This window comes from Sapajus apella, unplaced genomic scaffold (assembly GCF_009761245.1).
Source record: "Sapajus apella isolate SASKATOON/1434 unplaced genomic scaffold, GSC_monkey_1.0 scaffold54, whole genome shotgun sequence".
Lineage (NCBI taxonomy): Eukaryota > Metazoa > Chordata > Mammalia > Primates > Cebidae > Sapajus > Sapajus apella.
In genome coordinates, this window is record NW_022436994.1 from 4,723,242 (window position 1) to 4,748,019 (window position 24,778).

Sequence of the window (24,778 nt, forward strand, 5' to 3'; positions counted from 1 at the left end):
CGTGGCCACGCAAGGGCGAGGCGAACCGTTCCTCGTGGCCACAGCAAGGGCGAGGCGAACCGTTTCCCGTGGCCACAGCAAGGGCGAGGTGAACCGTTTCCCGTGGCCACAGCAAGGGCGAGGTGAACCGTTTCTCATGGCCACAGCAAGGTTGGGATCCACAATTCTTTTTGCTATAAGGGCTGTCCGTGTTTGGTCTTACAGTGAAAAGTTGCTCTTTGGCAGAGGGATTGTTTCCTGAGCCCTGGGATCTGTGCTGTTTATTTGTTTTTATGAATAAAACGAGCTTTACCCAAAGCTCCATGGAAGGCACGCCTCTGGGAAGCATCACCGAGAACCGCCTTCCTCTTGCCCTGCCAGCCCGGCCCTTCCGCTTGTACCTGGAAGCTGTTCCATGCCCTTCCCGGCTCCAGCTTGCACCTGCCCTCCAAAGGGCTGCCACACCTGGTCAGGTGTGCCGCGGGGGCCCAGGCTGAAACTCCAGGCCAGACCTAGCTTACCTCATTCAGATTCTTGGTCCTGGCTGTCATTTATCCTTGGCAGCCCTCCGCCTGCGGGAGGGGCTTAGAAATGAGGAAAAGCCACCACCAAGAATTACATCATATCAAACCCTGGGGCCTTTTCCTGGTCAGCCAGGACAATGAGAATCGTTTCCAAATGCTGAGATTATTGTTGAGAAAGTTCAAGGAAGAGATTTCTCTCTTCCTTCTGCTCGTGGAGAAAGAGTGTGGGTGTGTCATGTGTCCCTGATCTGCCAGGAAGGCAACCCTGGCTTGTGCTGCTCATTCTCACAGCTGCACGTGGTTTGGTTCTCTGGTTTTAGTGTAGAGGTTGCTGGGGTTGTGGGACCCAGAGAGAAAATGAGAAGCTTGAAGCAGAAGAAGTTGGGTTCAGCACAATTGCAATGGCTTTGTGCACCCCCCCCCCGGGGAGGGTTCAGGGTTGCACTCCCTGTTTTAGACAAGGAAATTGAAGTTCAAAGATGGTAAGGGGTTGTCCCCACAGCCAGCACACCAAACAGCTGTGCTCTCCTTAGTGTGCCACACTGCCTTTTGATAATTAGGGCTTTTTTACTGGGTCCTTTTTATCCGGGGTCTGGCTGTGCACACATGGATGGGCGTGCACATGATGGAACTGGGTGGTTCTGGATTCCCTTTGCCTCCTGAAGAGGTTTGGCATGTTGGTGACATTTGGACCTAGTCCTCTGAGGCCCCCTGAAGCTCAGCGTGTGCAGTGATTATCAGTGCCTGGCAAGGGGCAAGTGACAGGACTAGGAAATACTCAGGGAGGGAAACCGGGAATCTCTCCCACTTTTCCAGAACTTCGAGTCATGGTTGGCTAGAATACCCTGGGGCAAGAAATGAAACGTTTTATTCCATGTGGAAGTTTGTTGTTTGTTTTCAAGTTGTATTTAAAGTCTATAAACATAATTTGACCATAACTTGCGTGGTCACTGATCCTCTAGTAATACTTTAAAGATTGTGTTGTCAGCATTATTAAGTGGGTAGTTTGGGGATTCCACAGTTAGATCTTTTAATTTCTGTGACGGTTAAGTTACTGTAGACTCGTAATTGATTAAGATACTACTACATGCTGACTATTCAAACAAATTAACCTTATGTTAATACAGGTGGATATTTTGGTTTCCGAGTAGTTGCCTTTTTGTTAGAGTTAGGGATGGAGGAAGTGGTGGGAGGGGGTGAAGGCAGGGGAGGAAGAGGTAGAGATGATGATAGAGGTGGTGGTGGCGGGGGAGGAGGAAGTAGATAATGAAGAGTGGAGGTGGATATGATAGCAGTGGAAGTGATGGAGGTGGAAGAGGTAAAGGTGGGAAGGAGTGGAGGTGATGGTGGAATGGGTGGAAGTGGTGATGAAGGGGTAGGTAGTGGAGGAGCTGGAGGTGAGGGTGGAAATGGTGGAGATGATGGAGGTGTTAGAGGAAGTAGAGGTGATGTGATGATGGAAGAGGTGGAGGTGAGGATGGAGGAGGTGGAGGTGATAGAGGTGGGAGAGGAGGTGGAGGTGATGTGATGGTGGAGATGAGGATGGAGGAGGTGGAGGTGATAGAGGTGGGAGAGGAGGTGGAGCTGATGTGATGGTGGAGGTGAGGATGGAGGAGGTGGAGGTGATAGAGGTAGCAGAGGCGGTGGAGGTGGTGGTAGAGGAGATGGGTGAAGTGCTGGAGGTGATGGTGGAAGTGGTAATGAAGTGATGGTGGGGGTGGTGGAGGAGGTGAAGGTGGTGGGAGAGGTGGAGGAGGTAGAGGTGGAGATGATGTGGCAGTGGAGCTGAGGGAGATGGAAGGAGGTGGTGGGAAGGGGTAGAGTGCTGGCGGAGGTGTTGGGAGGGGAGGTAATGACAGCAGAGGAGGAGGAGACAGTGGTAGCAGGGGCAGTAGTGGTAGTAGTAAAAATAGCAGCTGAGATTTACTGAGCCTTGTTTTCCATGTGTGATCACACTAAATCTTCAGTCGTCCTTGCGGGTTATCCTCACACAGGGTGGTTTAATATCTCCCCAAGGTCATGTAGCTACTCTTCTGTAGAAATTCTAGAGCTAATGCTGTCTCCCTTTCGGCCAAAATGCCTCATGGATGTGGGGTTACCGGATCCAAAAACAGGAACAAAACTGACTTGGCAAAGGCATTTTATTTTGGGAAAACCATTTGTCAAGATTGACAGGCTCTGGGCAGGAGGTTTCTTTGTAGGGTGATGGAAATGTTCTAAAATTAGATTGTGGCGATGGTTGTACAGATCCTTAATTATACCAACATTCATTGGTTTGTACACTTCCAACAGATGAAATTTACGTTATGTAACTTATATGTCAATAAAGCAGTTTTAAAAGTAAATGATTGCTAGACCCACCCCCTCCCGCCTTGAATAGCCGGAATTGATGTTTCTGTGCCGAATGCTGCAGAGCGGGTGGTTCAAGTGAGGCAGCTCATGCGCTACTTTTGTTTTTAAATCAAGAATCGCTGCACTTGGAGGTAGTTTTGTGGAAATAAGTGCCTGAATATGGGTGGAGTACAAGCCACTCATCTGTGTCTTTTTAGGCTGTGTGAGTTTAGTGAAAATGTGATCATTTTTTATGTGGTGGCATTTTCCCCGCCAGGCCAGGCATTCTTACCATTTGGGAGAAAAGTTGTTTTGTACTTTGACCAGGGCTGGTCCCGGTATTTTCACGGTGGACTCGGCAGCCTGTATGAATACAATTATAAGCAAAGAGCATCCTCGTGCTCGTTGATACGGGACAGCTGGCTTGCCGAGTATTCATTTCCCCCATCTCAGGCTTTTGGAAGCAGCTCTTGTTTTGGTTTAAAGATCAGTTTGACTGAAATCTCTGGTTGAAAACCTTTTGCTCCCTTTCCTGTTGCATAGACATAAAGTGTAACATCCAAACAGGCAGTGTCATTTCAAAGGAGAAAAACGGCTCTGGCTCATTTATGATGAGGGTTGTTTCCATTTGAGGGACTAGTTTTGCACACCTTGCAACTGGCAGAATTGGAGGGCCGATACTGCAGCTTTTTACCAAGTTCACTGATGTTTTAGGAATTGTTTTTCAGCCTGGTGGAGTTTCTGCATGTTTTAGGAATTTCTCTGAGTGGCAGATTTTGTCGTTACCCGTAGCTCAGTTGTTGAGGACTTGTTCTCTGACTCAGCCCAGTGGGCCTCACACCCACGGTCATGAGATGCGACGCGCTGGGCAAGCTGCTGCCCTCCTTTTTCTTATCTGTAAGAATGAGGTACCTACAGCACCCATTAAAGACAGAATTTAAGCGGGAATGCATGTAAACTGTCTAGCGCTGTGCCTGGTACCCAGGAACTATATGAGTAGAGAAGCCCTGCCATTTTTATGTTAATATTTATAACAGTGTAGTTACACGGCTGAGGGAGACTGGTGGTTGTGAAGTCCGTAACTACACTGTATCTGACAGCTTGCGTGTGCTGAAAGTTCGAGGGCAGGCATGTGTGCGGTTCGTAGAGGGGATATCAGGAGTTGGAATGTGGGTGGTGCCTCCACTTTCAGAATGCAGGAGACACAGGTAGTGTCACTCATCACTCGGGCAGCAATCGCGTAAGGGGCTCGCAGTTTGAAACATTTCACTTCTTTAAGTGCATCTTGTGTGAAACGACAAACCCCATTCCTGTTGCAGTTCACATGTTCATCTGCAGACTCAGCGCCCTTGGGTGGACTCCAGCAATGTGCCCCACCCATCTCAGCTGATGTCCCGGGCCGGCAGGAGGGGTTCTGGAAACTGCCTACAGGAAGGCCCCAGGGAGCCCTGGGACCCAGAGGCTGGGTCGTGTAGGACTGTGTCTTCTCCTTTGCCTCTGCACCAAAAATGTGTGAGGGTAGCTGCAGGAGAGGGTTTTGTGGGGTGGCGGAGGACTGGGAGAACCCCTTTTAACTGCACCTTCAGGAGCGATTTTCATCTGCTGTGCCATCTGTTGCTTTTGTCTGTTTGTTTTAATTTGGTTGGTTGTTTTGCATACCTGTAGTGTTTAAAGTTGATCCCTGTTAAGCCTGTAGGTTTTGTTTGGGCATTCTCCCAGGTGGAAGACGTTTCGACTCCCTGTCATTCTGTTCTGTGTGGCATTGGTCTTTGTTTACCTTAGTGGAGTTATTAAGTGTGCCTTCTGCGCCGTTCTCTGGGTCCTGAAAATATTGTGCACAGGGCAGCCTGAGGACACCGCCACGTGACACCCTCTGTAGACAGAGGGGGAGAGAAAGACCTCATACGCAGGCTGCCGGCCCTGTGCTCCGTAGTGAGGTCAGTGTCTGCTGTCTGTTGAACGCCCTGAGCAGGCCCTTTGTTTATGTTATTTTAATTTGAACCTCAGAAGTGACCTATGAAGTGGCCGTTCTGCCCCAGGAAGGTGTGGAGATCGATACCCCGACGGGAGGCAGTTGCCCTGAGCCAGGACTAACCAGCACGTGGGGGCCTGGGACCTGCGCCCGTGTTCGGCCTGCCCTTTTTTCTTGTTTTTTTTAAATTACACTCCTATTTAATAGAACTCATTTAAATGATGGAAGTCATTTAAGTGACAGGATTGTATAAAATAATCTCAGATATCATTAAAAAAATTAAAGATGGCTTAACTATTTTTTTGTTTTTGAGTTGAGGTTCATTATATTGTCTTGTCTGGTCTTGAACTCCTAGGCTCAAGTGATCCTCCCACGTTAGCCTCCCGAGCAGCTGGGAAAGATGGACACGTCGTCACAAGGTGAAATCCCATGATAGGCCATCTGCAAGTTGAGGAGCAGGGAAGCCAGCAGTGGCTCAGTCCAGGTCCCAGTGCCTCAAAAGCAGGGAAGCCACAGTGCCCGCCGCACTGACGATGGCACTGCTCTCCTCCCATCCAGTTTTCCCGCTGCCCCTCCAGCCGTGAGTTGCTCCCACTTTTTAGATAAGAAAACTGCCCGAATCCTCAGTGAACAGCATCCCCTGGTTCTCCTGGGCCAGTTCCTCCTGCGCATCTTACACTGGTTGGCACCCAGCAGAGGCAAGAGCACATTCGATGCTTTAGTTGAAACAGAGCGCCAGTGACTGATGGAAGGGCTGCTTCCCTGCTGCTGTATGCCCAGGCTTCCTTGTGATGCTGTTTGCTGAAGCCTGGGCTTTGAAAGGTGGATGATGGGGCATTCTTGTCCCTCCATCCTCACAGAGAGGCAGAGGCATCCCTGCCCCAGATCTTGGGATGAGGCTGGGCTGTGTGCCGGGGTTGTGAGGATGAGTCAAAGGGGCCCGTTTCTGGGGAGAGAAGGGCACCCATCCATTTGCCCTTGTTACTTCCTGCTTGGAAATGAAGCAGGGCTGCAGGGAAACCTCCGAGGAGGTAAACTTTTCATTGGGGCTGTCAGAGAAGGTGCCAAAAGGATGGGTCTTGAGGATGGGTTTTTGGGGTGTGCATGGTGGGTGGGGCAGAGAACATTCTACATAGTGAGCATCTGGGGCCGAGTCCTGTGAGAGGCATGTTGGAACTGAGGGAAACCAGCTGGGTTGGTGGCCCCTCGAGTTCCATGGAGATAGGAGCCGCATTACATTAGGGAGGGCAGTTCATACCTAGACACCCAGGAGCCCCATCGCAGGCCTGATTCAGCAGGTCTGGCTGGGGCCTGGGAGCCTGCATTTCTGCCACGTTCTCCCAGGTGAGGACCGGCCACACCAGGACACCTGGTACCCCAGCAGGCATGCCCACAGAGTCCACAGCACAGCTCACCACTTTCTTCCTCCCACGAATCACTTTTTATGTGTATTCTTTGGAACCTGTGGCCCTTCATCTGCAGAGTGAGGGAAATTAAGCCACCTGCCTCTGTTAGCCAGGGTCTCGGCAGTCTGCAGCCAGCACCCTCCAGAGTGTAGTGGGAGCAAACAAAAGGAGTTTAATGGAGGGGCTGGAGGGGTCTAGAGAAAGCAACTGAGTGTGGGTTCCAGCCTGGGGCCAGCAAGGAGCCTGAGGTAGTCAGGCCAGGGGGCATTTGTGCAACTGGCTTACGGAAGGAACAGCCCAGCTGGCCTCCCGGGCCACGTTCCTGCCTGGCCTGGCTCCATTGGCCGCCCACCACCTGGGGCCAGAGGACCAGCTATTGGTCGATGCAGCCCAGGCAGGCTGGCTGCCCGGAACAGGACGGAGAAGCAGGCAGAAACCATTCTCCTCACCCACTGGAGGGCTCTGTTACGGGAGCTGGCTCAGCACGGGGCCTGGGACTGGGTCATCCCAGGAGAGGGAGGGCTTCTCGCGTTCATCTTGATGAAGGTGGTGGTTCTGCCCTGATCTGCTGGATGGGCTTATTTGACTTGGGCAAGTTTTTCTAAAGCATGTGGATTTGGGAAGGTTCAGCATGAGTGAAGTGACCTGTGGGGCTTTAATTAAGGAGCTTGGTTGCCCTCTCCCGTCTTTCCACCTTCCCCTAGAGGTAGACAGCGTAGTGATTAAGGGCAGACTCACAGGGCCTCCCCCACTCCCTGCCCAGTCCTTCCCCCAGTGGGCGAGGCTGGGAAACAGACACACAGAAAAACAAAAACTAACCTGGAGAGGAAACCACACTAGCATGATGATAAACCTTTTATTCTTGTCCCTGTGTTCATTACCCTGCACCTGGCAGAGCGCCACTGTTTGCCTGTGAATGGTGGGTAGACGTTTGCCCCTGACCTTCCAGCTGTGTCAGGATGAGCTCTTTAATGCCACAGTGGCTAACTTTTCCCTGCTGCATTTTGTGTTTTGGCTTTATTTCACAATTACCATCATTTGTCATACCATGAAATCTTTTTTGGCTTTGCAAGAGAACAGACTTCATGTCTGAAGTATCTCTGTTGAATTAAAGAAGGTACATTTCTTTTTGACCTTGGAATTTCGTAAACAAATGAGCCACTCGTTGAAATTTTGTTCTTACTGCCATAATTTGTCATGCAAGCCTGTCAGATTTTAACAATGCTTGAGAGAGTTGCAAGGTAAAATACAGTATCCCCAGTTAAGTTACAGATACATTTTTGGAAAAGTCTCATGAAATATTTGGAACATATTTGTACCAAAAAATTATTAATTATTAATCTGAAATTCAAATTTGATTGAACATTCTGTTTTTGTATTTGCAAATCTGGTGACACTATTTAGATAAGGTTGCCTTAAATTAGGTTTGCAAATTACTTGTCTTCTACATGCATGTCTTAGTGGAGCGTGGTTGGCATTTAAAAGGGGAGGTCTCGGGCAAAGCAGTCATCTTGTCTGTCCGAGGAATGGGCCTCACAGTGCACAGGAAGTCCCCAAGGTGTTTGTTCACCTGCAAGGCCTTGCTCCTTACGGGGCAGGCCTGGAGCAGGGCTGTGCAGGCCTTGGGTGATCTGGAGGCTGGTCCCAGCCACCCTTTGACATAGATGGGGTACCATATTTTCTTGATATAGTCTCACAGTGTCTGTGGGGTCAGCCCAATAGCAACATTTGTATTAGCAGTGCGAGGTAATTACTCACATACGTAGCAGTAAATATTTCAGATGAGATGTTTTAGTCATTTAAGCAAACTTCAAAACTATTTTCATGTTTGCCTGGAAGAAAATGACTAAGGAATTCATATAAAAGAAGCGAGAGGGGAAATGTTCTGCTGATGAGAAAACACGCTGGCAGGCTGTGAGAATGGAAAATGTGGCTTGCCGGCCCGGGAGTGGGCAGCTCTGTGGACCCGGCGAGAAGCTGGCCGAGAAACACTTGGATGTGTGTAAGGTTGTAACACGTGAGCAGAGTGACCTCCCAAGTCAGACAGAAAGACGGCCTGGGTGTTAAGTGGTCCTGGTAGAACTGGTCAGCCACTTTCTAGTGGGGAAGGAATCCTCATATTTTCTCCGCTTTTGCTATCCCACAAAATAACTGTCAGGAAAGAATAATACATCAGGTCAGAAGGGAAATCAGAGTGAAACACGAATGAAGGTTTTTCAGTTTTCTTGACAGAGGCTGAAAGTAATTTTCAAGCTTAAAATGATGAGCGAAAAAGATAAAGTCAATAAACTTGACTGCACTGAATTGTACCTTTAAGAATCAAAAATCGAATGAAATTTAAAGACAAGCAAGGTGGGAAAAACCTTTGCTACAAATGTGAATGAACTGACTGGCTTACTCCATAAAGAGCTCGTCACGGGAGAAGTGGAAGCAAGTCAGTGTTCAGTGACAGTGGCCCAGGAGGCCAGTGGGCTACCAGGGATGGGTGCTCACCCAGGGCTTAGCCTGGCTTGAGGTTTTCCATCATAAACAGATGAGCAGATTGACTCAGGGAATCCAGGTAACTGGCCCCAAACCCTTAGCTGATGAGTGTCGGGGTTGTGATTCATTCATGGACATTTTTGATTTGGAAGCCCTTGGGCCTCAGGAGCTAGTCTAGCTGACCTTTTAAAGAATAGCCCCAGAGAAGAAATACAAAGGGCTAATTCGCTTATGAAAAATGTTCAACCTCAGCATTATAGACCTGCATATTAAAACCACAGGGTGGGGCCGCTGCTTACCTCTGGAATTAGCCAGAAAAAAATTCCAGAAAAATAAACAGTCCCTGGCTGGCTTGGGAGTTATGAAAGAAGCGGTTGCCTCCACTCCGGGTAGAAGGGTGAATGTGTGAAGAAGAGTTTGACTGTGTGTGTCTGGAATCTTAAAAAAGCGCACATGACCTCTGGCCTAGTCCTTCTACTTCTAGGGATCCTAAGCAAATAATCAGAAATGTGGACAGAGTTTTGTGCTCGAAGGTATTAATTGATCATATTTATGCTGTCTGAAAGTTGAAAACAACTGCAGAGTGTCTACTAGGGTAGCTCAGAATATGAAAAAAAAAAAAAAAAAAAAAAAAAAAAAAAAAGGTATTTACCAAAGTTTTAAAATAGTTGAAGACAGGGACAGGAAAACACAGAATTGTTTACACAATCTAATTTCAATAGTGTCTAGTTATGCCCAACAAAGGGGCAAAGACCAGGAAATGCTGTTATCCCACTGTTGTAGGTTTTAGGCTAATTTTATATCTAGTCTAGGTTATTTATTTATTTATGAGTCACTGCAACCTGTGTCTCCCGGGTTCAAGCAATTCTCCTGCCTCAGCTTCCTGAGTACCTGGGACTATAGGCGCGTGCCACCACGCCCGGCTAATTTTTGTATTTTTAATACAGACAGGATTTCACTATGTTGGTCAGGCTGGTCTCGAACTCCTGACCTTGTGATCCACTGCCTTGGCCTCCCAAAGTGCTGGGATTACAGGTGTGACCCATTGTGCCTGGCCTAGGATAGATATTTATATAAAAATTTTCTTTGCATGGATTGTTGTAAAATTCAGAAAAGAGGAAAAATATTTCTCTGAGATGGTAAAGAGCAGGCTGGGTGGGAAATGTTGGCTGTGGAATTGCAGAAACTAGCTGGGGGATGGCTGAACTTGAGGGGCTGGGCTGGGAGATAACCGCCCTCTCCGATGGCCAGGGGAGCCCAGCTCTCTCCTCAGCGCCTCTTGCGGGGGTTCTTGGGGATCTTACTCTTTCCTCCCAGACACCACATGCTCTAAACAGCCTTTCCCCACTTTCTTAGTCAAAAGCTTACATTTCCAACAGCCTGTATGTTTGTCAGTAGGGTATCAGTGAAATGAACTACACCATGCATCTACTTGGTGAGCTGTGCTAGAGTGCCAACAGAGATGATGATTGTTGAACTGAAAAATTTCAAAAATGATATGAAAACACCATATGAGGAAGATGATTATGATTTGGTTTTTATCAGGAACATTTGTAATTCTCATGTGACTCAAGTAGAGTATACATGTTCTCTGTAAGTAATCCAAACATTGCATAGATGCATGTGGTAGTTTTCGTTTTTGTTATTCTGAAAAAAGAGAGGTTCCATTTTAATTTTTTCTTCATTTTTTTAACAAACAGAAAATACAGATTTTTATAATTAGTGAGTTTTACATCTATGATTAAAAAATAAAGCTATTTCTTTTGAAAGTGGGGAAAGAGAGAAGCTGGTGAAAATGTTTTCCTTCCTTAGGGCTTTGTTCGTTTTATTTTGTTTTCTCCAGATATTCTGGAGGAAGGTGTGAACGTGACTTTGCCTCCCAGGGAACAAGCATCCTCCTTCTAAGTGGTAGATGTGGGTGAGCTGACCCTGCTGGAGTCTGTACCCTGGGCTGCCCTGTGCCTCCCCCCATTGTGAGTGGCCTGTGAAGCACAGCGTTGACCAGACCTAAACCTGTTTGCTCCCAGGTCAGTGTGCACACAGCAGAGAAGTGAGCGTCCATCACATTTCATGCATGAGCAAGGAGGGCCCTGGGCAGAGAAGACGCTTGCTGGGAACCATTCTGGCAATTAAGAGTCAGTCACATTCCCAGGGCCCGCTGCTTGGGTGCCTTGTTGAAATCAGTGTGCTTTTCTGAGTTTCTTGGGCAGTTTGGGCACTGCAAAATGGTGGGAAGGAGCCTGGACCCTGTAGCTCGAAACCCAGAACAGCCTGGACCACTGGGTGATGAGGGTTTTGAGGATAGTAACTCACCTTCCCGTGCCTCAGTGGCCGCCTCTGTGGCGGGAGCCCCGCTTGGCAGAGGGAAGTCTGTGTGCATGTTGGCCATCAGAGCACTTTGCAAGCCAGATGTTTCATGTGCTTCAGTTTGCAATCTGGAAGGTCTCTTTTGTGTGAATAGGAGGGAATTTGCTGATGTCAACCATGATACTTGTGACAGTATAAATATTAATAGTAGTTTTGGTGCAGATCTTGTACTTCTGGCACCGTTCAAACCTTTCTAATTACAGAAGTAGTAGTACATATGCATCATGAAGATTTCAAAGATTTTATCAATCTGTAAGAGAAAATGAACATCTCTGCACCCCGTTAGTCACTGATAATATTTATAAGCATGTACGTATTAAAACGCACATTTTCTTTCCCCACATTTGAATGTCTCTTTCATTGGCTTCTAGTCCCATGCAGGTGCGTTTCTCAAACTGTGGGCTTAGGGTCATAATATTGCTGTTTTACGTTTTGCCTTAAAGCGTTGTTCTCATACTAATGACTAAAAAAAATGCCACGGAGCTCCTTACTTACACTTTGTGGAAGGAACCACTTACAAAACACTTTCTAGAAATTTCTGGCCTAGGTAACAGAACGCCCAATGCTTGATTACCTGTCGTTGTTACAGAAAATGCATGTGCTTCACGGAGTGTTCATTATTCATATTCACTGCCTAAATCAAGCAGTTGGCCGTAACGCTCTTTGAATTGCTATACAGGGAAAGCTATTTAAGCCCAGACACAGAAGTAACTTTTAAATCTCTTCTGAACAGCTTGCACCTTTTCACGATGTTAGCTTCCCTTAATCAGTCTTATGTTCAACAGCTATCATTGAAAATGAATGAAGTAGATAAGTGGAAAGGAAGTAAGGAATTGAGGAAGAAAGGAAATGCTGGGGAAGCTGGGTGTTGAAAAGTGTGGGACGCTGCTTGTGAACTCATGGCCTTTCTGCTGTGGTCCTTTTTTTTAGGACAAAGTGGAGCAGACACCTCGCAGTCAACAAGCGCCGGCAGGACCAGGGCTCCCTGCACAGCCTGACCGACTCGTGAATCGCCAGGGTAAGGAATGAGCAAACTCAGGAACACTCCCAGGTCTAGCTTTGCAGCAGTGGCAGGACCTGATATTCTAAAACGTTGCTCTTGACACTAATAGGTTACTATTCTAACACTGGTTCTTCTTTTCTCAGTAAGGACAATGAATCCCAAAATAGAGAAAGATCCTTGGTTCTGATACCTTCATGTATTTCCTTTCAATTAGCAAACTTCAGTGAGCAAAACCTCAAGATCAGTTTCATATGAGTTACCTAGGTTTCAGCTGAAAGGCGACTTGATGTTGCCTTTTGAACGCTGCTCCCAGGTGAATCCTCTTGATTTAGGCATGCGTATGCTTCCAATTAAGGTGGTTTTGGGCGTATGTACTCTTGGTCTTCCTCTACCCTTCTCTGGTTCCTTCTGTTCCTTCTATTAATTTAATTTCTGATGAGGTTATTGTGGGAAAGGGAGGAAAGGGAACTACCTTTAGGAAATTAGACTACTTAAGAAGTTAGATCTAATAAATGAAGCTTTGCTGCAGGATGGGAAGCCTGAAGATAGAACTGGAAACATATACACGGCCCATTGTTTGGCTTGTTGGAGAGTTTAAGTGCCGGACATCACAGGGCTTAGGGCTGGTGGGAATGTGAATATTCATTTTCTTAAATTACTTAATGAGAAAGGTTGACAGCAAAAATAAAAGCTGGGATCTGACCATGAAGTCAAAGCAATATTTTTTCAATTATTAGAAGATTCATAAAAGCCATCAGGGTTTTCCATGGCAAGCATAATTTTAGGATCATCTTTTAGAAAACTTTGAAAGGATATGATGCAGGGAAAGGGTGCCAATTTGTTAGTATTGACTTCGAAGCTTAAGAAAATTTTAACTTGTTATACTGTATGCTCACATACGATCTCATTTAAACGGAAATAATTTAAGCCTTGGTGTTAATGTTCATATAAAAACTTAGGCTAATACTTTAATTAGGAAACTAGAAAAAATTACACTGAAAGAACTTTTCAAGTGTTACCTTTTATCCTTTGTCTTTAAATTGTATACTCAAATATTCTACAGATATAAGCCACCTGGGTAGTAGTACGATTAAGGGACATTTGCAGCACGTGGAGCACATTCCGTGTAGAAGAGAGCTGGTTCTCTTCCGTGGCATGGAGTTACACAGTACGCTGTTGAAGCCGGGTCTCCGGTGTAGAATCTCTACACCGGAGACCCGGCTTCAATACCTTCATTTTCAGGTGTTCTCCACACTTGAAACAGGGCTTAAAGGAAGAGATGAACATGTCCCTGTATTGAACCTCACTTCTACTCAGTGACCCAGAGAGTTGATACTTTAAGCGCACCCTTGACTTTGGCCAACTCTCAGTCCTTTTACGTACACATGACATGTAAAATGGGAAAGCCAGAAGGACTCAGCCTTGCCCAGACCCAAGCATGTCCACAGAGCATTGAACAGTGCTGTCCCCTTAGGGCTGTGGCTCCGAAAGCGGCATGGGCACCTGGCGCAGGTGGTAGGGAATACAGAGGGCTGTGCTTTCCCTTCTCCGTCAGAACCAGGCCCATGGTATCCAGCTGGGAGCTGTGGTGGGGCTCCCCTGTTTTCAAAAGATGCTGGAAAAGGGCTGTTGCCTGGGAGGGATTACAGTGCATGTGAACTCATGGCCAGGCAGCCAGGCAGAGTGCATGCAACCTTGCAGCCAGGCAGAGTGGATGCAACCTTGCAGCTGGAGCTAACCTAAACAGCCTCCCGGTGCAGTGACGCCGACTGCAACCTTCACAGTCTGTATGAGGCAGCAACTCCATACTGTCCCAACTCGACCACTCAGTGCAGAGGGAGAGGCAGGAACAGAAAAACAAGACCCACCTAAAGCAAGTCTGTAAACCAACATTCCAAAAGCACTTGAAGCAGTCCCATACCAAGAAATACAGAATAGCTAGCAAAACCAACAGATTACCAATTTAGCCCATATGCAACTAAAAAAGACGTGTGACAAAGGCACTGAAATACGTGTTTATAGTGCTCAGACAGATGCATGAAAGAATGTCTATAAGATAAGGCAAGAAACTACGAAACACAAGAGGAAATGAGGCAAGACCTGGGCACCCCGGGCAGTGCCCGAAGACAAAGCAGTGTACTCCCAAGTGCAGAGGGAAACGTAACCATCCATCTAGAATTTTATGCCAACATATCACCAACTAGGAAAGGCAAAATAAACCTTTCTCAGGCAAAGATTGAGGAAAAAATGTGTCACTGGCAATCTTCACTAAGAGAATAATTATTCTTTTATTTTTATTTTTTGAGACACCAAGCCTTGCTCTGTCACCCAGGCTGGAGTGCAGCTCATAGCTCACTGCAGCCTTGAACTCCTGGGCTCAAGCGATCCTCCAGCCTCAGCCTCCCGAGTAGCTGGGACTACAGGTGTGTGCCACCACTCCCGGCTAGTTTTAGAATTATTTGTAGAGATGGGGCCTTGCTGTGCCACTCAGGCTTCTCTCAAACCCCTGGCCTCAAGCTGTCCTCCCATGTCGACTTCAGAAGTGCTTGGTTTACATGTGTGAGCCACAGTGCCTGGCCTAGAAGAATGATTAAAAGTGCTTCTTGAGGAAGAAGGAATGTGGATACTAGGGAAACATGGCACATATGGGAAAATAATATGTGATGAATACTCAATTGTGTATTTAAAAATGTTAGGTGCAGCTAAAATATTGGCTGTAATTACTAAAAGAATGGGCATACAATCTATGGTTCCCAACCAGCAGAAAAAGATATAAGGGAATATATATGAAAAATAACAGCAGTCAAAGAACATCAAGTAGAAATGGAAAAAAAAAAACAACAAAAGATGTGGAGAGAGAAAGGATGTTAAACATGAAATACAAAATCAGGTAGTAGGGGTAATTCCAAGTCACTTCGTGATAGCCTTAACACACTCAAATTAATAGACACACATAGCTCCCTCTACCCAAACTCATGATTCTTTTCTAAAATCTGTGTAACTTTTTGAAAAATTGACTGTATATAGAAAGTCGCACTCAATTTTAAGCAATCTGTTTCATGCAAGGCTTGTTCTTTGACCCAGTGTGAATAAATCAGACATCAACATAAAAAGTTCAAAACAAATCACATAAACATGCATGTGGAAACTTTAAAACACACCCGCTCTTATTTTACTTATGAGTTAGAGAGGAAATTGCAGTGGAAATATCAATCATTTAGAACTGAATGAAAGTGAACACACAAAAGTGAAAAGTTGTATAGTGCTGCGAAGGTGGTAAGGCTAAATTTCTAAGCTTCAAAAAGAGAAAAATTAAAATTAATGAAATAGAATAAGCCTAAGGAATGTAGAAGGAATTAATTATAAAAATTAAAGTCAGAAATTGTTGAAATAAAGAGAGTATCAATAGGAACAAAATCAAACACCAATCTTTTGTAAAAATGACCATAAGAGCAAACCTCTAGCACAGACACTAAGGAGGGAAAAAGGTGCCTGAGAAAATCAAATTAAGAGCACTTTAGCAAGTTTTAAAAACAGCATCAAGAAAACTGAAAAAAAAGAAGAAAAGAAAATCTGAGGGAAATAGATGATTTATTGCAAAAATGTGAAGACAAAATGGACTCCGGAAGAAATATAAAATTATAATAGAGAAACTGCTCTGGAAGAAATAGTAATCAATACTACATCTTCAGAAATACTCAAGTGGTTTGCAGATGAGTGATATTAAACTTTCAAGGAACAATTTCTCTTTTTATACACACTGTTTAAGAGCGTTACAGTGTGTACAATCTTAAAACACTGAAGGCAAGAGCTGATGCTCTCCCATTCATCTAATGTTTGTATATCTTTGAAACAGTACAAGAAATCAAAATTATAATACCATTTTACATTTCAACATAAAACAGAAAGTCCAAGTAAAACACTAATGAATCAAATTCAGTACTTTATCTTAAGTGAAATGTAAAAGAAACAAATGTTCTGACCAAGTTGGGTTTCATATAGTAGTGAAGGGATGGTTTACTGTCGTAAAGCAGTGAACACATTGAACATCTCAGAATTAAAGGGAAAAAATAATCATTTCCTCTGACAGAAAGGCATTTAATGTAACTCTCCAGTCAATACAATCCATAATAAATAATAACAAAATTTGTACTAAACCAGTACTGAAAAGAAACCTCCTTAACTTGTTAAAGTTTATTTGTCAAAAACCTATAGCATGCATCATACATAATGGAAAACTGTTAGGGTCGTGTTCCTGAAAATCTGGAATTAGACAGGGGTGCCTGCTGTCACTGGAGGTCTTAGACAGTGTAATAAAAGAAGCAAATGAAGAAACAAAAATGTAAACATTAGAAAGAAAGACTGAAATGTGTGTCTATTTGCAAATAGTTATCCAAACAGAAAATTCACACAGATATTGTTAGCACTTTTAAAATGGGCAAGAATTCTCTAAGAGAGCAGATATAATGTGAGATTAACATATAAAATGTAAAAGTACTCCTGTATGCCAAGAAAAAACAATTAGGAAACGTAATATGAAAAGAAATCCCGCTTATAACATTGACAAAAATTATAAGCTACCTAGTATATTCAGGAAGATTACCAGGCATTGTAGGACGTTTCAGAGCATTAAAAACAGCCTGAATAAGTGGAGAGGTATACTATGATCATGGATCAGGAGACGGAATATAGTGCAGATGCCACATTTTCTCATGTTTATCTTTAAATTTAAAGCAGTTGCAGCCAACTGCTAAACCGTCTTGTCACGTGTGACTTGAAAAATATTTCCTAACTTCAGTAAGGAAGAGTGAAACTCAAGAATTCGAAGACAGATTTTAAAAGCAACAAGGCATGCGGAGGAGTGATTTGCACTATCAGATAGCAATCCCTCTTGTGTGATATCACAACTAAGAAAAAGGATATTATTGGTTCAAGGGCAGACAAATAGACCAGAGGACCAGAATAGATATCACATAAGGAGACCCACGCGTTTATGGAAACTAATACAGCATAGTGAAGTTGCGTCAGAACAGAGATGACAGCAACCATGACTGTTCACATGGGGTGGCAGGGAATGGAACTCTACTGCGCATCATACACAGTAATTAGTTTCAGGCCAATTAAATAATTAAAAGTGAAAGAACACAACGCCTTTTATTTATTTGAATGGCAAGACTTAATGAATAGTGAGAATCTTTATGCTTTTAGGCTAAGAAAGACTTTTGTGAATCAGACTTAGCACAGCCATAAAGGGAAAATGGTAAATTTGAGTGTATCACCATTACAGATTTCTGTGTAGACATAACAGATGATATTTAGAAGGCTAAAAGGCACACTTCAGCCTGGAAGAATAATTTATAACTTTCTGCATGTACGTATAGAAATACATGTAACATGCGGAGCATTCCTATCCTGTTTTGTAAAAAAAAAAAATTCTATAAATAAAATAAGAGAAACAATTACATAGAAAAACTGGCAAAGAACATGAGCAGGCAGTTTGCAAAAAAGGAAAGCATGATGTGTTTGTGTCTGATTCTGGACACTTATTTCACAAGAAAAATATGGAAACCAACTGAGCTGGAAATCAAGGAAGCCTGTGCTCTGAGGGCTGTTAGACGGAACAGAAAGGCACAGATCCCTCTTTCAAGTGTGTCCAAGTGCAGCGTGTTCATCTTCCCTCTTGGCGTGTTCACAGCCCTGTGAGTCTGTGCAGAATGGACCTGGGGCTTGCAGCTCCCTGGCACTGGGTACAAAGGCTCCTTCCCTCCCTGGGGGGGTCAGTCAGCACACAGCACAGCATACAGGAGTCACTGCTTCCCCCTTCCCATCTTTTTGCCTGACACCGCGTTCAACGTTTGGGATTCTTTTTAACAAGATGCCTTGGGACCTGTGACCAAATTTGACAAAGATATGGTGCGGTTCTTTCTTGTTTCCTTAATTTTTGAGGCATCATCAGATGCTGTGATCATACAGACTTTAGCTTTTACAGGGTTTGTTCGATCCAGAGTGGCCTGGATCCTTGCATGGAACCTGATGTTTAGAATAAAAGATTAGCTGTGACTTTCCTTGACCTGTTACTGCTATCTGGCAAAGAGGATTTATTGCTCCTGTTTTATTACCTTGTTCCTAACGAATGTAAGCAGCTTATTTTTGCGTGGCAGTTGCTAAAAATGCTCCCCACATTTCTTAGCAGCACACAGCAGGGAGGGATGCACTTTCCTTTGAAAGGGGGCGGTTTTGCAATAGCTGGAATTACTTTCGACGGTTTTGGAAAAACATTTCTCTATTGTTAAAAATACGTAAAACAAAATTTGCCGTTTTAGTCATTTGTATAAGTGTACGTTAAGTGGCACTGGTCATGTGAGCAGTGTTGTGCAACCATCATCATTTATCTATTTCCAAAACTGTGTTATCACCCCAAACAGAAACTCTGTACCCATTAAGCAATGATCCTCTCCAGTCTCTGATAACCTCTAATCTACTTCCTGTCTCTTCATTTGCCTGTTTTTAGGACCTCATGTAAGTGGACCATACACTATTTGTCCTTTTGTGACTGGCTCCTTTCACTCAGCATAATGTCTTCAGGGTTCATCCATATTGTAGCATGTGTCAGAATTCCTTCCTTTTTAAGGCTCAATAATAGTCCACAGTGTGGATGGACCATGTTTTATTCTTCCATCATCTGTTGAGGGAGGGGCACTGGGTTTCATCCACCTTATGGCCATTGGAAATAGTGCTGCTGTAAACACTGACATACAAGTGTCTGAGTTCCTGGTTTCATATCCTTGGGGTATATGGCTAGAAGTGGAATTGCTGGATTATAGGGTAATGCTATATTTAGTTTTTTCCTTCATGGTATTTTTGAGATGTCAAGTTTTATTTTTAGAAGTTTGGCCTCTCAGTTTTAGGCAAATTTTGTCTGATGGTTGTTACTGCCCATAACCCAAGCAGAGATGCCTGGCCATGCCTCTCACCAGGAACACAATTGAGTAAAGGTGCTCAGAGGGTTGAAAAAGAGATGTTAAAGTCTGTGGACAAAAGCAGATAGAGGTGGCTCTGTAGAGAGCTCCCAAAGGCTCATGAGTTTTGTGGGTCCCGTGGTGCAGTGGTAACAGCCTGACAGGCTGCCAGTGAATGCGTGTTTCATTTGAAACTCTGATCTCTTGTGTACTAAGCCTCGGTTTCCTTGTCTATAACATGGGATGACAATGCCTTCTTTGTGCAGTTGTTTTGAGAACTGGAAAGAGGTGTCTGTAAAGCATAGGACATCATGCCATGTTGTGCGCTCTATAAGAAGTAGCTCTTGCTGGGGAGCGCGAAGAAGTGGGTCTAATTCTGGAAGGTGGTTTGCTACTGTCTAATAAAAGCCTTTCAAAGGTCATACATTTAAACCCATCAATTCCAGGAATTTATTCAATGATGTGTATATGTGTGTGTGTGTGTGTGTGTCTATTTCAATTCAACCAGTAACATCTTCCCTTAGAATAAAGGACGTAGCTGAAAGACAAAACTAATCAGGTAAATATTCCATGCACTGATGAGAGATCATTATTCTGTCTTAAAATGCTAAATATCTAGTAACTTGAGAAAATGCCCAGATTTACTGAGTGAAAAAAGTAGGGAAACAGGTTACAGTAGTGTATGGTCCCAATTTTGTAGAAAGCGAAAATAAGAACACAATATATGTTTTATGTAATGATGTTTAATTTGGGTGGTGGGATTGTGGGTTATTTTTATTCACCTTGTAACATTGTGCATTTTAAAATTGTGAACAAACATGTAACAATATTTTGTAATGAAAATAAATGGACCATTATTTTTGTTTTATTTAAAAATACAATGCCAGAACTTTGAATATTTATTATCTAAACCTATAACAGATAGGAAGGGAAAAAAGTCCCTGGAAATTCCTGTAAGTTCACCTCGATAAGAGGTGGTTTTGGCAGCAGTATAGTATTGGAAGAGAGAGGCCAGCAAAAGGAGCCATTAGAACTCAGAGTCCAGCAGGGGTAAGTCCATTTACCTAGGAGCAAATAGCATTATACCTCATTAGCCAGTGGACATCAATCATGCTCAGAGAGAGGACTGAAGTCATTAAGTAAAGGTTGCATTATATTCTTTGCCTCTGCTTAAGATAGAAAGCAGCCCAGAGGATGACATACAGTATGTACAAGAAGAAAAATGAAAATAGGTTCTCGTGCTGGAAGGCGTGTTACTCTCCCGCCCTAGAAAACTTACTGATGCAGGATAATGCCTGCCTCAAAGGTTTTGCAGTTGTCAAGAGGTAGGGTGTTTTGCTATCAGTAATGTGTGATTTTGATGTTGATATATCAGCCTGGAGCAATTTGTGGCACCACTAGTTTGAAAATAAATAGATAGATGATAAGTATGAAATTGAGGACGTTGACTTATTTCACTCTAAGTATTTTTTCTTGATTTATTTCCCAAGAATATTTGCAGACCTTTGAAGATGAGACAGTGTATGGGCACTGGGGAGAAGTCATGGTTTGGGCGTGAACAGAGAGTGCCCTTTGACTGGCAGTTGTACATAGGACACATCAAGTGGGTCACACCCTGCGAGGATGCAGAGGTGCATCCCAGGCACAGGGAGAGAGAGAGCCTAAAGCTCTCAAGATCTTTGTAGATTCTGGATATTCGCCCTTTGTTGGTGGGAGTGTAAATTAGTTCAACCATTGTGGAAGACAGTGTGGTGATTCCTCAAGGATCTAGAAATAGAAATTCCATTTGACCCAGCAATCCCACTATTGGGTATATACCCAAAGGATTATAAATCATTCTACTATAAAGACACATGCTCACATATATTCATCACAGTAGTGTTTACAATAGCAAAGACCTGGAACCAGCCCAAATGCCCATCAATGATAGACTGGACAAGGAAAATGTGGCACATATACACCATGGAATACTACGCAGCCATAAAAAACGATGAGCTCGTGTCCTCTGTAGAGACTTGGATGAATCTGGAAACCATCATTCTCAGCAAACTGACACAAGAACAGAAAATCAAACACTGCATGTTCTCACTCATAGGCGGGCGTTGAACAAGAGAACACATGGACACAGGGAGAGGAGTATCACACACTGGGGTCAGTTGTGGGGGGGCTGGGGAGGGACAGTGGGGAGGTGGGAAGGGATAATGTGGGGAGAAATGCCAAATATAGATGATGGGGGAATGGAGGCAGCAAACCACCTTGCGACGTGTATACCTATGCAACAGCCGTGCAAGATCTGCACATTTATCCCAGAACCTAAAGTACAATTTAAAAAAAAAAAAAAAAGCTTTCAAGATCTCGAGGGCTTCCCAGTAGCAGAGAGGCTAGGCGCCGAGAGAGGGAGGGGAGACCTGCGTTGCCAAGTTTTTAGAGATTGGCAGTCTACCTGCTATCATGGCATTCCTCTTAGGGTGAGAAATGTGTTTTTGTTTTGGCTTATTTGCAGTTTCTCACTGTGCCTAAAATGTGGATATTCCTACAATGGAAAAAAAAAGTAATATAAATTAAAATTTGAAATGAATGATTGTGCCTTTACAGTGTACTCAGCAAACTGCAGAATTTTCCTATTAACAGGTGCTCTGAGATCCCTGACTTCAGTGCCCTGGGCGAGTCTGAGGTCTCATCCCCAGGAATACAGGCTTCCGTGGGTAGGGCCAGCCTGTAGGTAGCTGAGGGCTGGGTGGCTGTACACGCTACAGAGTCTTCATCCAGTGGGATCTCACCTAGCCCAGTCTGGGTGGAGACAGGACCTCAGAATTTAAGTTATTGTCCAGAGTCACTTAAGGTCATTCACTCTATTGAGTGATCCACTTTATGAGAGTTTCGCAGAGAGCCCAAAACTCATTTTTAGCATGTCCTTAGTCCTCTCAAATACCCCATCGCAAATTACCCCAGCCCCCTACCCTTGTATTGTTACCAGTTAGTGGCCTCGTGCTGGACTGCAGAGTTTCTGTTTCTGGTTCTTGTTTTTGTTTGTTTGTTTTTGTTTTTGTTTTGAGACAGAGGTGCTATCTTGGATCACTGCAACCTTCACCTCCCAGGTTCAAGCAATTCTTGTGCTTCAGCTTCCCAAGTAGATGAGATTACAGGCATGTGCCACCACACCGGGCTAATTTTTGTATTTTTAGTAGAAACGGGATTTCACCATGTTGGCCAGGCTGGTCTTGAACTCTTGGTCTCAGGTGATCCGCCCACCTCAGTCTCCCAAAGTGCTGGGATTATAGGTGTCAGCCACCGCACCTGGCCAGGGTAGCAGAGTTTCTGACCACAGATGAAGTGGTCCTACCTACCCACCCACCCACTCACTTGCCTCCATTCTCCAGCACAGAAGCCTTGAAGAGTCTCTGCCCAGCTTTTTTGTCATCTGCTTGGCCAGAGGCACTTTGATGCTCCGGTTGACCTCTCTTCTTTGCAAACTATACCTGCTTGGATCTCCCTTTCTCCTTTCTGGTGTAGCTGCTCTAGGCTTGTGGGCAGGGCAGGCTGTGGTCCTGCCTGAAAGTGGAGGCTGCGCTCTTCCAGCCTCTGGGCCTTCTGTCCCCAATGCTCTGCTCCCTGTGTGCCTCGGGCGCCCCAGTCCCATCCCTGCAATGCACGCACATTCATCGGGACTTTGTTCCATCTGGAGGGTTGTGTGTGATTGTCGTAGTGAAGCCTCTTGAGCTGGAGTCAAAACATTTTCCTTGATTGCTGGAGTCAACCGCAGGAAGTATATGTAGCTCATTCTCTCAGGTGGAGACATCCTACACAAACACTTGACTCCTGACTTGAGGAATGCCTTTAGGCTCTGGAGTTCAGAGGTCCTCTCCAACCCAGTACAGCTGGTTTCTGGCTTTAGTTTCTTTAGTTTCTTCTCTGGGTTTTCGTTACTCCAGAAATACTGGTTATAGGCATGCAGCTTTAATTTGTAGCAATGCGTTTGGTGCGATGCTTTCCTAAGCCTTACTAGTGACAGTAGAAGTGTAGAAAAAAGATTGGAGGATGGACTATTTCGGAAGCACCAATTTCTCAGTGGAAAGACTCTGTTAAGAGGAAAAGACCAACATTAGGAAAGAATGCCAGTTATTAGAGAAGGTAAAATAGATTGAGAGAATAAATGGGTTTTTGTTTTTTCCTTCCAAGAAGCTGTTCTGAGCATCGTCAGGTGCTGAGGGACACAGCCTGGCTTTGTTCTGCTTGTTGTTCTGTCTTTTGGTCTCTTCCAGCAATACTCTGAGTTGGGGTAGGTTAGGAATCACTTTGCACTTCAGATTCTTTATTTGCATATACCCATCTTGCATAATTATTGGCAAAAATAATGATGCTGATGACTTTGTGCTAGAACCTTCCTGCATGTCTTCAGGTTTTCATCAGAGCTACAGATGGGCAAACTGAGGCCGAGAGGTGTGATAACTTGCTGAGAAGTCACAGACAGGTTAATGCAGTGGTGGGATGGGAATCAAAGCCAGAGTCCATCTCAAGGTTTGGGATAATTTAGAGGAGTCAGTCACCCAGCACACACCTATATGTATAAGCTGCCTGTTGCATTATTTTATACACTGTATTTTTCCCCTTTCTCCCGAGATCATACATTTGTTAAGGTCAGTACACATGTCTTACCTATTGTGACATATATACTGTCTGGTATATACTACAAGGTTCCGCTATACTACCTGGTCTGAAGTTATGCTTCATAGATAGTTAATGAATTCCTGAATTCACATGCCATTAATAGACTTGTGGGTTCCAGAAAGCTCCTGAGCTTGTGGAAAATTCTGGTAATTCTAGGCAAGCAAAGGTAGAAACCAGTCCCCAACACCCTGCCCTCCTGCTGTGCCTTGATGTTCATGAGACATCGGCAGCAGTTTGGATAAGGGCCTGATTGATGAGGGAACGTGAGCTCAAGCAGGAGGACAGCATGTCGTGTCATGATTCCACTAATATCTTCTCATCTAGTTCATCTTTTACTATGCTATCCACAAAAATATCTTCAGGATTTTATTCATTATATATATTCATTATATATATGTACAGTCATTCCTTGATCTCTGCAGAAACCTCCTGTGAATGCCAACATCCGAGGATGCTCAAGTCCCTGATGTAAAATGGCATGGTACTTGCATATGACCTGCGCTGTTTCTCCCATATATTTGAAATCATCTCTGGATTCCTTACAATACTTCATGCAATGTAAATGCTATGGAAATGGCTATGACGCTATATTGTTTGGACATTAATGACGAGAGAGGTCTGTACGTGTGCAGTACACTCCGTTTTTCTTAATATTTTCAATCTTCGATGGGTTACATCTGTGGCTGTGAAGGGCTGACTGTATGTATATAAAAGTAACTTTTGTTTTCTTAGTATCGTTTCCTCATAGCCAAACTGTACTGTTTCCAGTGGTAACTTTCTTTTTCTGAAAGGCTCAGCGCAGGCCTGAGTAGCAGTGAATATTGGTCTCCGGTTGCACACTGATGCCAAGATTGATGATAATTGTGTTTTCTGTGACTGCCCCATCCCAGTCACTAAATACCTTCTATTCGGGTTGAGATGCAGAGAAGCTAGAAGAAAAATCATCCATAATCCTTTCCCCACAAAACAACTAATGCCCACATTTTACTTCTACCTTGTGGAAATGGGGTCATGCCACATCAAATAATAGCATTTGTGTGTGTCATTAATGATTTTTTTGCAACCTCCATTAAAATTATGATAGTATA

General features: G+C 44.3%; 1 protein-coding gene across 10 annotated transcripts in view; it reads left to right on the forward strand.

Moving 5' to 3' along the window:
- Positions 1-24,778, forward strand: part of GRB10 (growth factor receptor bound protein 10) — a 203,571-nt gene that overhangs the window by 76,413 nt on the left and 102,380 nt on the right. For 7 of the 10 annotated variants that reach the window (XR_004258489.1, XM_032244207.1, XM_032244202.1 and 4 more), the window contains one exon: positions 11,991-12,078. The exons of 1 other annotated variant lie outside the window; for it this stretch is intronic. Coding sequence is in view for 4 of the 9 variants with exons in the window: in XM_032244202.1 (XP_032100093.1) it covers positions 11,991-12,078 (88 nt within the window). In the remaining 5 variants the exon portion in view is untranslated. Of the gene's footprint in view, positions 1-9,211; positions 9,227-10,536; positions 10,721-11,990; positions 12,079-24,778 lie in introns of those variants that run through there. 2 more of the 10 variants (XM_032244204.1, XM_032244205.1) reach the window with 2 other exon arrangements.